This window comes from Episyrphus balteatus, chromosome 1, assembly GCF_945859705.1.
Source record: "Episyrphus balteatus chromosome 1, idEpiBalt1.1, whole genome shotgun sequence".
Taxonomy (NCBI): Eukaryota; Metazoa; Arthropoda; class Insecta; order Diptera; family Syrphidae; genus Episyrphus; species Episyrphus balteatus.
The window spans coordinates 38,800,358-38,816,443 of NC_079134.1; the positions used below are offsets into that span (position 1 = coordinate 38,800,358).

Consider the following 16,086-nt stretch of genomic DNA (forward strand, 5'->3'; position numbering starts at 1 on the left):
ACACGACACAGCTATATCCTGTATATTAATTATTAATAATAATATTCGAGGAAAATTGTAAAATTAATAAATGCATATCCTGCTGGGTGTTATTTTATTATTATATCTGTATGTATTGATAAAATTATATTCAAGGGGAATTCATAATAATAAATTACATATTTTTGTTTTCGAAGAGAGATGAGAGATGTGGATAGTTGAATTTTGTTTTATTTTTTGAAGAGTTTTTCAATAAAAGTGTTGATGGTTAGGTCAAATGGGTTTTTATTAAATGAAAGTGATTTGAATTGTAGTGATTAGTCGATTTTATGCTTATGAGGTACTTCAGAAAATGAGGTTAAAAATCATGATTTTGCGATTAATTGGGACAAAGAGACCCTTTAAATATATTTATTAAAAATTAATGATTAAATGGATGAAGGTTACACCGAAAAAAAAAACCAATATCAATTTAACATTTTTTAAATATCAAATTAACATTTTTTAAATATCAGCCAAAAATGCTCTATAAAATGTGTTTTATGATATTAAAACGTTAAAACAACATTTTTATTATCAGGATGATATTTAAATGTCACATTTTGGAAATTTTTTTTGATATTTTATATCATTATATCATAATAAACTAAAACGTAAAATCTAGTCAACATTGATATTTTAATTGTCAAAGTGAAATTTTCACTATCCCACCTGAAATTAAAAAATGTCAAAATGATATGATAAAATATCAAAATTGATATTTTAATTGTTGGACGACTTTTGTCACTGAAAAATGTTAATTTGATAGCTGTTATTATCGGTGTAGTTTCTATAGACACTTGAAACGCATGTCTTTTTACACTGAACCAAAAAGGTACATAAAATTAATGAATTCGTACATTAAATTAATGTATAAAAATTCATGGCAAATGAGCCAATGTAAAAATTCATTAAATTTAAGAATCTTTTTAAGAACAAATTCATAAGGGAATGAATCTTTCTTAAAAATTAAGAATAAGTTCTTAAATTTTAAGAATTCTGTTCATAAATGAATTCGAAAAGTTTTGAACATGTTTAAGAAAAGTTTCTTAGATTTTAAGAAAAATTCATACAATTTAAGAATTATTTCTTAAATCTTTTTTTTTTTTTTTTCTTCTTTAATTTAAGAACAAAGTTTAAGAAAAGTTTCTTACATTTTATGATTATTTCTTAAATTTTATGATTTTTTTCATAAATTTCGTAAAAAATTGAATGAAATGTTGGTTAACTTTTATGAACAAAATCATAAAAACTATGAATTTTCTTAAAGTTTTATGATTGTTTTCATAAAATGTAATACACTTTTCATTAAAATGTATGCATTTATTTATATAGATGCATATAATATACATTACCATTCCAAGCATTTAATTTGTTCCTTAAAAAATTTTATTCCAATCAAACAAACATTTTAAAAATAAAAGAAATGATTGAGTTTAAACGTAATAAAAATGTTTTATTGGTCACTGTCACTATACATTTATTTTTTAATTTAATTTTTTTTTTAATTGATGCATCATCTGGAAAGATAAAAAAAAGTTTGTATTAGTAAAATAACTATGTACAATGTACTATTTGGTTCAAAAGATCAAAATAGGAGATAGAATTATATTTTACCTTATTGTAATCGACAGCATTAGGCTCTGCAGCTGAAAGAAAAAACAATACAAAATTGAATAATTAGGGAAAGATCACAATATAAAAAATTTAGGTAGATACATCATTATATAGAATAAAATAAAATTAAAACAAAATTTAAATATTTAAAGGAATTAAATAACATGCAACACTTACTAAATTCTATGTTTTCCAAACATGATGTGTTTGCTTTATTTTGCAATGACAACTTCGGGTGAACTGGATCTGTTGCAAATAGCCTTTAAGATGGTTTTTACGCTGCAGTATTAAGTGCCTTTTGCCGGTTCTATTATATTTCGCTTTTTTGCAACAATAACATGGTCTCAAATTGAACATTACTCACGTGCCTACTCATTTCACAAAAGTATCTAAATTATGTACCTATAACAAAAAAATTTAAAATATATTTAATATAATAAAAGAAAGAAATGTTTAACATATTATGTTTTTATACTTATCTGAATATATGAGAAAGAGGCAACGTGAACCAACAATAATTTCCACTGTTGAAATGTCTTATACTCTTAAAAATTGTTTACGTGGTTTAAAATACATAACACATAATAAATATTGTTTTTTATTCACAAATTTGTTTCGGCAACAACCGTCCACTTTGAATATCAGATGTTAAACTAAATCCGCAGAAAAATCCTTCGAAGGCATAGATTCAAAACAACAGTTATTATTTTCTAGATTGATGAAAAAATACATAGACTTCAAGAAAATATACTTAAAAACTCAAATGGTAAGAATTTTTTCATAAATTATGTGTATTCTTTCATAAAATTTAATGAATTAATTCTTAAATTTCGGAAAAATATGAATTTCGAACTTAAAAAGTATGAACAGATTCTTAGATTTTAAGAATAAGTTCTTAATACCGAATGCAGGATAACGGTTAAATTTTTGTTATTTTTCAATTAATGAAAAAATACATTCATTTTAAGAAAAAATACTTAAAAACACAAAATTTATGAATTCCTTACAAATCTAATAATTAGATTTTTCTCAATTTTAGAACGGAAAAAAGTCAATTTTAAAAAATTGTTTTAACTCAAAATACAACTGAATGGAAAATAATAGTGAATTTCATTCATAAAATTATGTCCAGATTCTAAGATTCAGCAAAATATTCTTTCAAATTGGAGCTATATAAGAATTTGTGCTTAAATTTAATGAATTTTTCTTAAAAATGTATGAATTTTGGTTTATGAACAAGATTCATAGTTTTTAAGAGTAATAATTTTTTCAGTGTATGAAGTTTAAACCATTTAATTTTCTACAGAAAAAATTACTGCTTGCACCAGACCTTGTTAAGATTTCCTTTGAACAGATTACGTCAAACAATCAGCATGCATTTCACATCATTCTATAGAGATTAAAAGTAAATTTCAAAAAATAAATCAATTTGTCAACATCAAAACCAAAAAAAAGAAATTCTAAAAACAATCCTATTATAAAGTACACGCATTCTATGTTATATTCATATAATATTCGAAATTCAAACCTTAAAACCATTAGATTCTCTTTGATGAATTATATTTCACTAACGGGATCTGTATATAAATCTAATGATCCAAGATGCATTGAATTCAAATATGAATATATTGTGCTCTAATTCAGCTCTAGAGAAAATCCTATTAACTATAAGTCCTGGTGGCCTAAGGGGAAACAATGAAGTGAGACAGAGATTCTAGATGAGATGTATACAGGGAACAACAGAAATACTCCCTTGCATCACTTTGAGCTACATACAAATAAAACTACGTAATATACTTATGTATAAAAGAGTAGGTAATGATACATTTTAAAAACAAGTGATTTAAGAGAATTAAAAATTATTAATGACATTTATTTTTTTGTGCATCAATTTTAAAATCGTATTGTGGTTAATATTGGTGCCAAGATACAAATCCACTCTTTGTATAAAATAACAAATTTTTAATGTCTCAGGTTTTAAAAAATTTCAATGACTGAACTGAACAGTCATGATTCTAAGATAAAGAAGTTCATGCCATTTTGGTGAGAACTACGCCTCCTAAAAAAAGTCTACAAACAGCAATGATTTAAATGAGATGTGTAGGAGATTTCACCATTGTTTCATTTGGACTTGTTTAAGTGTCCTTTTTTATCCGATGATGTTTTAATAAATTTATAATTTTATAAGCTCAAATGAAGTTTACTTAATTGTCTACAGAAATATGTATTTTCAGTAATAAATAAAATTTGTATTATAATATCCTTCGCAAAAAAAAATAGTTTGAATGAATAATTCAAACATTAGAAAATAGTATTTCATTTGATTCAACTGATAAGACACAGACAAAAATTTACAAAAAGAAGTAAAATTATATTTCACTGCCTATATAAGCTTTTATCAAAAAAAGGTCACTGTGGCGTATACGTAACTTTTTTTCCTTCGAAAAAAAAACTAAAAAACGAAAAGGTTTCTTTCGCTAGGAAATTCATCAAGCCAAATGAATGTTGATAACCAATTTAATAATATACTAATAATTTGTTTAAAGGACAAAAAAAAAAATGAGTTGGAATATAAAAATATCGAATTTAGATCTCCAAAGATGTTGTTTTCTTTTAACAGCTCCATTTCGCAAAATTTTTACTTCTGAAAACATTAGTTTTATTGAATCAAGATTTAATAACCATTTAAGCTTATTTCACAGTTTTTTGTCTAAGAGGATTTTAATAGATTTTAAGTGATTTTTCTTTTTTTTTTACTCTCACATCATTTTATTTCAAAACGCTAAACTATATTTTTTTTTATTTTTTATAAGAAAAAAATATTTTTTAATAGTGGGGCGGCCTAGCAACAAAATCGTACAATTTGTGATAAAAGCATGAAATTTACATCGTTGGTAGTACTCAATATAAGAGTTATTTTGAGATATTGATATAAGAGTTTTTCTGTGTTGCACTCGCTTTGTTCCATATCAAAGTATAGGTAATGAAACATTTTTATTAATATGATACATGATTTCGAGGTATTTTTAAACGCCCGATCGAATAACACTAATATCAAAATGCCTCGACCATCATGAATAGTCTTTTACTTAAGCAGCTAGAGTCAGAATATTACCAATTACTCATTGAAAATAAGTGGTAGCCTGATGAAATTTTGAATGGACGTTTCATTTACCATACACTGAGGGAAAAACCGCAACGTAAAATGTAATATGTTCAACGTTGATTTAATGTTGAAAAAACTAACATAAAATATCTTTAAATTAAAATTGAAACAACATAAGAAATTTTTTAATTTTTGTCGGGCTTCAGCTTTTGTTGCATTTTATCACCCTAATTTTCAACAGTGAGATAGCACAGTGATAAAGCATTCGCCTAGTAACCCAAGAGTTGTAGGTTCGATCCCCAGCGGCTGCCCTTTTTTTCTATTTTTTTTAATAAATTTATGCTTTTTTTAAAAGTTGAAACAACTTTGATTTAAAAATGTTTTATAACGGCAAACCACTTTAAACTAACGATGTTCTACTTTAATTTTAAAATGTTCGTCTTCAACGCAAAATCATTTCGAAAAATAGTTGAATCAACGTGGTTTTCGTTGATTTTAAGTTGTTTTTTCCCTCAGTGTAGAAAAAAATAATAAAATATGCCCATCAAAACATTTTGGGTTAAAGGGTGTTTTTTAGGGTGAAAGAAGACTTTTGAAATGGTAACATTGCATGCCATGAAAAATGTATGTTTTTTTTCACTGCATACAAATGTTATACATTATGGTGGGTCAAAAAAATCGAAATTCGTTTTTTCGATTCTGTATTCCAAAAAATCGATTGATAGACACCTCTAGAATATACACACCAAATATGAGCTCTTTATATTAATGGGAAGGTCCTCCGCTTCGCAATTTTCCATTTTTACATCAAACTTCTACTAAAAAAAAATCATTTTTTTATTAATTGACTTTTAAGCAAATTTTTTTTACATATTCTTGTAGAAAATTGAACGCTCTACAAAAAAGGCCTTATACACTTTTTCAAAGCGCACAATTGAGCGCGACTACAACGCTTTTAAAATTTCTTTGAGATTGTTATTAAATGGCTAAGTCGCGGCGTTTTACAATTTTTTTTATTTAACTGTTTTTTTTTTTTTTTTTTTAATAAAACCATAATTTTCGAAGTACAAACTACAAACTAACCAAAAACTGGTTTCTTCACCAATATGAAAAGTCTGTATTTTAAGATCTCCATCGAATTAATTTCATCGTGCAGTTCAACATGCTTAAAGCATTTTATAAGAAATAAAAACAGTAGTGTAAAAAACATAAAACATAAAAGAATTGGAACTGCAAAAGAAGTATGAAATTTGAGTTCTTGTATTCTGATGAATTTTCAGAAAATATCATTCATCATCAGAAAATATCATTTTAATACCTATAATTAAAAAAAAATAATTATCTCATTTAGACTCTAGTGAAAACAGGTTATAAAACCAATATTTCAAAAAAAAAAGTTCAATGTTCCGTTTTATCAAATTTAATTTTTCAGGAAAAATACTTCAATTTTTTCAAAGTCAAAAAATATAGAAAGGAAGCTGCGTAGCTCCTAATCACAATCTATTGGATTTGTTACTTAAATGAAAATCATTAACTTACGATAAGTGATATTTTATCAAAAATTACTCAATCAGTCTTGTTAAGTTGGTTATAAGAGTAGCTCACATACAATGGAACAGAGAGAAAAGTGATTGAAATTACTAAGACTGTCAACCTCAGGCCCCTTTTATTCAAAGAAAATGTTATTGTAATTATTTCCCATCATTATTTTCCTGGCCAAAACACAATTTGACTGGACAACTGGGTCCTTTTCAAACTTCAAACGATATTGAATTATTAACTGATCTTGAAAAATGTAGTATTAAAAGATTTTTAATCAATCAAAATTCTTAATTGGAAACTGGCTTTTATCAAAAATGGGGCACTGTGGTGTATACGTAATATTTTGTTCGTTTGAAAAACTTGTAAATTTGTATATGTTTTTTTTCATCTTTTTAGTTGAGAATAATGTTCGAAGTAGCTTATCTGAGTGAAATTGAATTTTATTTGTTCCTTGACTGAAAGTATTATTAAAGCATTACAAGTCTTTGACTTAATGGTTTCTATTAAGACTATACTTTAAAAAATTTCGACAAAACCCGTTTTTTTTAATTAATGTTATCAAACTGTTCAGCTATAAACCAGATTTATAACAAGGCCATGTTCAATTACCTGAGTTTTGAAAATGGCAACGCACGTTTTGCAAGGTTATAAGAATAATTTCGTCCTTTGTAACCCAAAATGCCCCATTTCCATAACGATGACTCTGTGTTAGAATGAAAACAAGGAGTTGAAAGGCCTTACACCCATATAGGTTAAACAGAAATCATAAATGTGACTCCACTATAAACTTCATGTCTTATGTGTTCTATATTAAAACCACTCCCCGACAAGCCATCAGTGTGTTATGATGCTCTACCTCCTCTCTCTCTCTCTCCCTTGTCTATACCAAAACAAATTGAACATACAAACTTCTGGTTTCATATGAAAAGATAAAACCTTGCGTCACAAAGTTTTGTTTTTCCTGGAATTACATGTCCTCTCTCTCTCTCTCTCTCTCTGTAACCTAAGTCACTTTTCAAGAATCGTGTCAGTAGTTGCACAACTTCAATCTAAAACGCTCAATTTAACTCAACAAACTCATGTCATATCCTACCTACAGAACAGCTTTGCTTTGTGAGTGCTATTTGTCCAGTTTGTTTTAACTTTTCTTTTTATTTTTTCATTTAACTATGGAGAAACGTTCACCGCACAATTGTCCTTTTTTTCCAGTCCATTCAAAAGGCTTGGAAGAATCAACTTTTGGAACACAAAAAAAAAAAGAAACAACAAATCCCAGAGTAACGCGTGCATTCTCTCTCTAAGGGATGACAACGATGACGACAAGGACAATGACGACAACAACGACGAAGGAAGGAATCATCCGAGAAAACTTGTTCCTATAGAGGATTGCTTCAGGGCAATCGACTAAGACGACCATGATGATGACAACAACGAGACACTGTAAATAAGGGACGATAATGGTGACCATAACTGTTTGGAGTGATATCTCTGGCGATGCAGCAGCATTCACCATGTGATATGGAGACTAGAGGACCCTGAGCTCCAATCCCATTGCAATGTTTGTGTTTATAGAATGTGTGTGTGTGTGCTTAAGTCCTTCCAAACAAAGTCGTCGTCGTCTTATAGTTCAACCCAAATCTTCAAAGTTTTTAGAACTTGAACGATAGCATCCTTTTTTTTCATCGCCTTCTTTCTCAAGTTGAAAAGATTTTCTATAGTTTTTTTTTTTGTTTTGTTTCTAAATTTTGTTTTTTTTTTTTTTTATTTTGTTTGTGTTAGTCGAGATTAAGTTTCACTTTAAAGTTTTCCAATTCTAGGAAAACTGCTGAAACTTCATTTTCTTGGATTGGCCCTGCAAAAGCTGCAAAAATAGTAGAATAAGAAGAAGACACACAAATACAACACTCTCTAACAGCAACAACCACTCAATGTCATTGTGGGTGTTGAAAGTTGAGTCCTGTGGATGCACACGTGCAGCCAGAACCAACTTAGCGCGGCGGGTCTGTCTGCTCTGAAAAGGGTTAGTAACAATATAAAGTCTCGACTTGACTCGAACGTCAACTTCGACATCCTCCTGTTTTTTTTTGTTCGTAAATAAAAAATCCAAGCCACTTAGGAGTTTGTTCTGTTTCATATTACTGAACAACAAAAAAAAAATGGATCTTACGACAGAGAATCGATTTCAATTTTTCTAAATAAAAGAAAAAACAAAAAATGAACAACTATAATCGGTTTTTTTTTTTTTGTATGAAGAGAGATTTTCAATTGAATTCACTTTAATCGGTATCGGTAAAGTGCACTTTGAATCCACGCTACGTATTCGTATAGGTACCGTGGGAGGACGCTCATGTCTGTTGAGAAGTTTTGTAATTGTGTAGCATATGGGAAGCTATAAGTCGTTTTGATACTTAGTAGTTCTTGGGTATTTAAAAGAATTGCTAACAAGTGGTGTTTATGTTGTTTTAGAGAAAAGTAATTGAATTCTCAAAGAAGTTACCCCCATGTTTTTTTTTTTTGCAAGTTTGACTTGTTTTCAAGTTTTTTTTTTAGATTAATTTCTAATAAAATTATTACTTTCTGTTTACTTATATTTTTTTTTTTGTAATCTTGTGATCTAGCTTGAAATATTATTTCCTTGTAATTAGATTAACGAGGGGGGGGGGGGGTAGAAGTTTAATAGTCAATAAGGATCTAAAACTTCTATTCTGATAACACTGGTCGGCAACGAAAATGGAGCTTGAAACAAACTTTTCTAAAGGACTTTTATGTCTGAAGTCAAAATTTCACTGGCAAGTCAAGTTTTCGAAATATTTAAATATTAATAGGTCAAAAACGCATTTTTGTGGTACTTTTGGCGTTGAATTTCACCACTGTTAAATTTTTTTTCGCAAAACTACATATGCAATATTCAAAAGCCATATTTTATCGTCTTAAATACGTTTATTTTTATTTTTCAAATTTATTTTTTTCTAAAAGATATTTGGTCTAGAAAGGTATGATATCTCAAAATCTTGGTGGTTAAGGTAACTTATGGTTTTTGAAGCAGATTTGAAGTAAATTTCAGTTTTCGACTCCTGATTCGGTTGAAAAAATAGCAAAATATTACGGTAAAATAATATTTTTAGATCAAATGTCAAAAAACATATCATTTAAAATTAGTTTTTGGGACTTTTTAGTTAAAATTGTGATGAGCAGAGCAAAAACTAGATGTGATGGAAAAAATCTGTAAACTGTTTTGAATTCAGCACACTCAAGTTTATTAAATTCACCTTACAGAGTTCTTGCTCCCGACTTTTTTTGTTTTTTTTTGCCGACCAGTGTAATACTACAATCCACTGCCTCTTACCTTTGCTTTTAGGCATAGGGTCAAAATTCTGGCTTCAAAATTCTGCTTTTCAAAATTCTGCTTTTTGAAATTCTGGTTTTCAAAATTCTGCCATTATTATACTTAACCAAAAATATTCTGCCAATTCTAAAGAAAAATACACCTCATTAATGTAATTCAACATTGGTTTTTTCCTAAATTTTTTTTGTGTAAGTGTGGCAAATATTTTTTAAAATGCATAGACTGATTTTCTTTAAATAAATTGTTGTTTGATACAAAATATTTCTTTTCTTATTCAAATTTTTGAATATTCATCTTTATTTGATAAATTAAAAAATTTTAAATTATTTTCGGAAATTTTTAGTATTAAAAACCTTTTCTTAATATTTTCAAATTTATTCATTTATAAAACAAAAATTAATATGCATTCAAAGAATGACAAATTACTAAGGTAAGTAATCAAATAAGCAGATCATTTTTCAAGAAGATCATTTTACAGAATTCTGCAAAAAATTAAAAAAGGGTTTGGAAAATGTTAAAAAGCGCGCGCTTTTTAACATTTTCCAAACCCTTTTTTAATTTTTTGCAGAATTTTGAAAAACAAAATTATGAAAGCAGAGTTTTGAAAAACAGAATTTTGAAAATTAGAATTTTGAAAGCAGAATTTTGTAAAGCAGAATTTTGAAAGCAGAATTTTGACAAAAGAATTTTGACCCCGGCAGAATTTTGACCCCAACCCTTGCTTTTATTGGTCTAGTAGATTTGTTCTCGTATAAAAGCTTCTGAATCTGTATCGAGTTATTTCCTAAGTGACATATCATTTCAAGCGTAGAGAATGAGAAGGGGTTAAGTGACATTTTCGATTTTTTTTTTTTTTTTTGATTTTTTCCTGTTGTCATTGTCATTCATTTAGTGTCCTTATCCTTAATTTAGAAGTAGCCTTAAATCATTTTTCTAAATCCCTCTCATTTTCATACAAAAAAGCCATAAACCAAAAACTTTAAACGACGATTACTCAAAACTCGAAATATGTCACTTAACCCCTTCTCATTCTTAACGCTTCTTTGAAAACGATTCAAGTAAGCTTAAATTCCCAATAGCGTGTCACAATGTCTGAAAGTTCGGAGGAGTAAAAGTGAATGAACTAGCCAAAGAGCTATAAAAAAAGGCGCGGAAAATCTCATGTACCTATACAAAGAATAAATAGAAAATCCAATTTCTAAGATTCCTAAAAGTTTAAATAGGTATACATTAAAGCTCAGTAGCTAAGTTGTTACTCATTCGCAAAAATTGCGGCTATACCCGTAATAAATACTACCCTCCGCTGTAAAAAATTGATATAAATGAATTTTCGAACTTGCTAAAATTATTAAGACCAACTTTATTATCTTTGGCAATTTTAATGTAAAACACATACCTATTTTGGGTCTTTTAATCTTTTCTCCGTCCACTCTCTAGCGTTATTATAGCTATGAGCGAAAGTCTTGTTAAAATTGAAATACCACCGAGGTTAAAAAACGGTAAAACTAACTGAGAAGGCTTTAAGAATGCAAGCGAGGATAATGTTGAAGTAAGGGTATCACTAAAAACCCCTCTTGAAATTGAAGAAGTGATAGGTAAGAGGTATTTAAAGAAAGGCGAAAAGTGCATAAAAATGGCAGCAAATTCTTACGCCTCAACAGAAAGCTAATTTAAAATACCTTTAATGTATGTTTTATTTATAATCCCTTAGCTTGCATCAAGGGGCCAGTTGCTACTTTTTTTCAAGGCAACTTCCATGATTTCGCTATCAGATCTCCGATGCTATTTCCATCACCAGGTCGTCTGCTTACGCAAATGCCTTCACTCACCGAGCTCGAAGCTCGAATTTAATAAGGAATTCGTTCATGACAATAAATTAACCATAATTAGGTTAAGAGTCTAGATTTTAGCATAGACAAGACACATTCCACATTGTGATAAGATCATCTTAACACGTCGACATGAATGGTAGGAAATGGTAACGGAGTTACGAATAACAGAGTTACGCGCGACAGAGTTACGGCCGTCAAAATTACGCGAAACCGAAGTTACGAAAAACTAGAGTTACGAATTCTAAAGTTGTGTTAAGCTATGACATGTGATTTTTGGGTTGGCAACAATTGCGAGGAACGATATGGAATTATGGAAACATAAATAAGATAACATCGATTCTCATTGGTGGTGGTGAACTGATGTGCAATGGGGTTGTTTTTTGCATAAAAAGATTAAACCACACCCATTTTCGTTAAAATCTATTAAAATAACCAATGAGAATCGATGTTATCTTATTTATGTTTCCATAATTCCATATCGTTCCTCGCAATTGTTGCCAACCCAAAAATCACATGTCATAGCTTAACATAACTTAAGAATTCGTAACTCTAGTTTTTCGTAACTTCGGTTTCGCGTAACTTTGACGCTCGTAACTCTGTCGCCCGTAACTCTGGTATTCGTAACTTCATCGGTTTCCCCGGGGATAATGATATCTGACTTTGGCGATTTGTATGGCGAAAAGCTGTTAATTGCCCAGGAAATCTTTTTCTTTGTTTTAATTTCCATTAAGCTGGATGGGCACTTATAACTTGATTAACTTCAGGACAACTGTTTTTGCAGTCCGAAAAATGGAAGTTCATCAAAATCTCGAGGGTTTCGATAGTTCTCTCCTTGTGCCATATTCACGGACAAGAATGATCTTTTGAAACAACTTTGCATATTCTGGCCAAATCTTTCATGCTTTGTATAGGTTCAAAAGTAACCTTATTAAAGTTTATCACGATAAGTCGATTTTACCTAAGGTGGTCCGCCATTATGCCACCCAGTAAGTTAGTATCGTCATTGAGGAACCAGTAGGTAATTTGTGGAGATTTGTTTCTTTGCTAAAGAAAAGTTCTTCATTAGTTTTTAAGCTTTATCTGAGAAAAAAATATTCGGTCTTATCACGAATTCCATTTGTATTAGAAATTTTCTACGATTCCCCAAAAACAATCACGGAATCAGTTCGTAATGGAAAATTTCATACAAATTGTCACTACGATCGGATTTTGTGATTGTTTTTTTCGGGAATCTTAGAAAATTTCCGTAACGAATGGAATTTGTGATAAGACCGAGTATTTGTTCTTCCTACTCCTATAGTAACAGGGATACCACACCACCTTGTGGGGTACCTCTTCTTAAAAATTTTAAGTAGAAAATTTGTACTATCCAGCTTTTAAGCTTTTTTCGATTCATCAAACCTCCAATCACCAAAGTAAACATTGCTGAGAGCGCCTTCTATATCTCAGAATGAAATATAAAAACTCAAAAACAAATATGTTGAGTTAACTCTGGATGAACTTAATAAAATTTGTATATGATTTTGGGGATTGGAGGCTATACTAGTAGCGCCACCGTAGTAGTCAAAAGTTTAACTGAGTTGCTAAGGTGGAAGAAACTAGCGCCTCCTAGCCTTCAAAATTTGGAAATAGTTTTGTATACTTTTTGTATTTTTAAAAATGACGTCCATGTCATAAAATCCGTCTGTTCTGAACGTATAGTCTGATAAAACAAACAAAAACAAAATGTGGGATGTCTTGAAGACTCGAAGTCTATTGACATTTCTCACAACAACACTGTTCTAGTTTCTTTCGCTTTAGCAACTCAGTACAAACAAATTTTGACCACTGTACCGCATTTAGACTTTAACAATTCCCATTCTTAACAATTCCTGAATTGCTTAAACTGATTATTAATGCTTCATATAAAATTAAAAACAACCTACATCTAAATAACCGCACCAATGAATTTGCAACAAACAGCTGTCAAAGTGTATAAACGTTTTTGTTTTTTTTTTGTTTAAGTAAAAATAATACAATTTACATTCAATAAGTTCAACTTGATTCCACTCAAAATAACAAAAAATATTCATCTGGAATTCTTATCAGTAAAGTACCTATATAATTATATATATATATATATAATTAATTTAGGTCGAAGTCATTATAATAAATCTAAACATAGCATCTCCACACACATTATACCCTGTCGCTCTGTCATGCATCATCTGGTTGATGCATATATTGGCTGGGCTTCATTCGCTCTGCTCATGCGTTCAATATCAAATCTATAAATTAAATCGCTAAAGATTTCCAAGACTTCATTTGTATTTTTTACTTTGTAACGTTTACTATAAGCTTTTAATATTTTTTTTACTTTATTTTTTTCTTATAGCCATTTCATATGTATCAATGGCGACATACAGAAATTTCAACATCTTCTCTGCCAATGACACCTGGCAAACTTGATAAGGAATCAGCTTGGCCGTATTGTAGTACACCAACTACAAGTGTTATGCGAAATTCGAAGGGATTACCAGTTGACAGCCCTGTTGAAGTATTAGCTGCTGAGTTACGTAGAGCTATTCTAAACTGTAATAGTTTGAATGAGGTTCATGGAGTGGTTAATGAGTTACTTGTTCAACAACATCAATCGGCGAAAACAAAATCTAAACGATGCATTCCACTTAGTGAGCTGATGAATGCTACCGAAATAACGGTCTATGAAAAAGATGCTAAAGACGTTTCAAATAATGAAAAGCGAAAGGAAGAAATCGGAGTTCAGACGAGTCAGCTTGAAGACGCACAATGTAATCTCTGTCAGAAATGTCGTAGTGAACGAAAGACAGCGAAAATTGACCAGCTTGTACAAACGAGCTTCAATGAATCAGAGGTGTCGGTTCCTAAAGTTCCACCAGCGTACGTGCCTCCACCACCACCTCCGCCTCCACCTCCTCCACCAATATCTCAAAGTGCGGGCCCAGCTCCGCCACCTCCTCCTCCTCCCCCACCAATGCCAGGTCTTGGAGCTGGACCTCCACCACCACCACCACCTCCAATGCCAATTCAGGGTGGTCCACCTCCTCCTCCACCCCCGCCTCTACCGATATTTGGGGCACCTCCACCACCACCACCTCCTCCAGGGGGTGGACCACCAGCTCCACCTCCTCCACCCCCACCAGGAGGTCAACCACCTCCCCCTCCACCCCCTGGCCTGCATATAAATACCCATGCAACACCACCACCTGCTCCACCAGGCGTTCCAAAAACTCCGGGTACTTCAACTCCAACACCATTCCCAGCGCCACCTACTGGTGGATGGTTTCAAACTAGCAGTGAGTATACATTTTCCCCTCTTTTTGTTCAGAACTGATACTAACTCTTTCTATTTTTTAGCTCTGCGTAAAAATGCCGTCAATCCTCCTAAAGCTATGAAACCGCTATATTGGACACGAATTGTAGCCCCCAATCCGATTGTAACTCAAGATGTCCCAGATGGCGCTCAAAACAAAAATGGCTCCAAAGAGCTATGGCAAGAAATAGAAGAAACAAATCTCGATAACATCGACGAATTCACAGAACTCTTCTCACGACAAGCTGTTGTCCCGAAAGTCAAATTGGAAAAAGCCAAATCCATTGTGAAAACGGTCAAAGTTCTTGACAGTAAACGTTCACAAAATGTTGGCATATTTGCTCGAAGTTTACACTTTGACATTTGTGAAATCGAACATGCAATTTATCATGTTGACACTTCGGTTGTAAGCTTGGAAGTTCTTCAGCAAATTATGGAAATTAAAGCTACAAGTCAGGAATTAGAAATGATAAAAGATGCTGCTCAAGGAGAAATCCCTTTGGATTCGCCAGAAAAATTTCTATTGAAAATCGCACAAATCTCATTCTCAGCGGAGCGTATTTCGTGTATTGTCTTCCAGGCTGAGTTCGAAGAAGCAGCCACATTGATATCGAGAAAATTGGAAGTTGTTAAGCAACTGTCACAGCTTTTGATGGAATGTGAGGATTTGAAGCTGGTCTTTTCGATAATTCTTACGTTAGGCAATTATATGAATGGTGGAAATCGGACTAGAGGGCAGGCTGATGGGTTTACGTTGGAGATTTTGGGGAAATTGAAAGATGTCAAATCGAAAGATTCAAAGACGACTTTATTGCATTTTATTGTGCAAACTTATATAAGTCGAAGGAGAAAAGAAGGTGTAGCATTGCCAGAGTTGTTGTTGCCGATACCAGAGCCGGCGGATGTTGAAAGAGCTGTGCAGGTGGATTTAGATGAAGTTAAGCTGCAGATTATAAAGCTCAATGAGAAATTGGCAGGTGAGTTTTTGAGGGTGCACAATTTTAATCCGTTCAAGGTAATTTATAATCGATTCAAATTTTGAACAAAGAAAACGAAATTACAGATGATTCTCGGGTTTAACTCGGGTTGAACAATGGTTAACCAGTTCTCATCTTCTTAAATCCGGTAAATAGCAGAGGTTGAAATTTTGTCTAACATTAATTTTTGTTAAAATAGCCAAGTACATGCTTGAACCAGAGTTAAATCATTGATAAACCGCCGTTATCAGTGACTTAAGAACTTGAAGCCAGAACAACTTTTAAACAACTCAATGTTTTGATTATGGTTCGAACAA

At 31.2% G+C, this 16,086-nt stretch overlaps 1 protein-coding gene across 2 annotated transcripts in view; it reads left to right on the plus strand.

Moving 5' to 3' along the window:
- The window catches only part of LOC129913446 (protein cappuccino), a 109,296-nt gene that overhangs the window by 91,763 nt on the left and 1,447 nt on the right, over window positions 1–16,086 (plus strand). For both annotated transcript variants that reach the window (XM_055992138.1, XM_055992145.1), the window contains 2 exons: window positions 13,836–14,775; window positions 14,837–15,769. In XM_055992138.1, coding sequence (XP_055848113.1) covers window positions 13,836–14,775; window positions 14,837–15,769 — 1,873 coding nt within the window. The remainder of the gene's footprint in view (window positions 1–13,835; window positions 14,776–14,836; window positions 15,770–16,086) is intronic.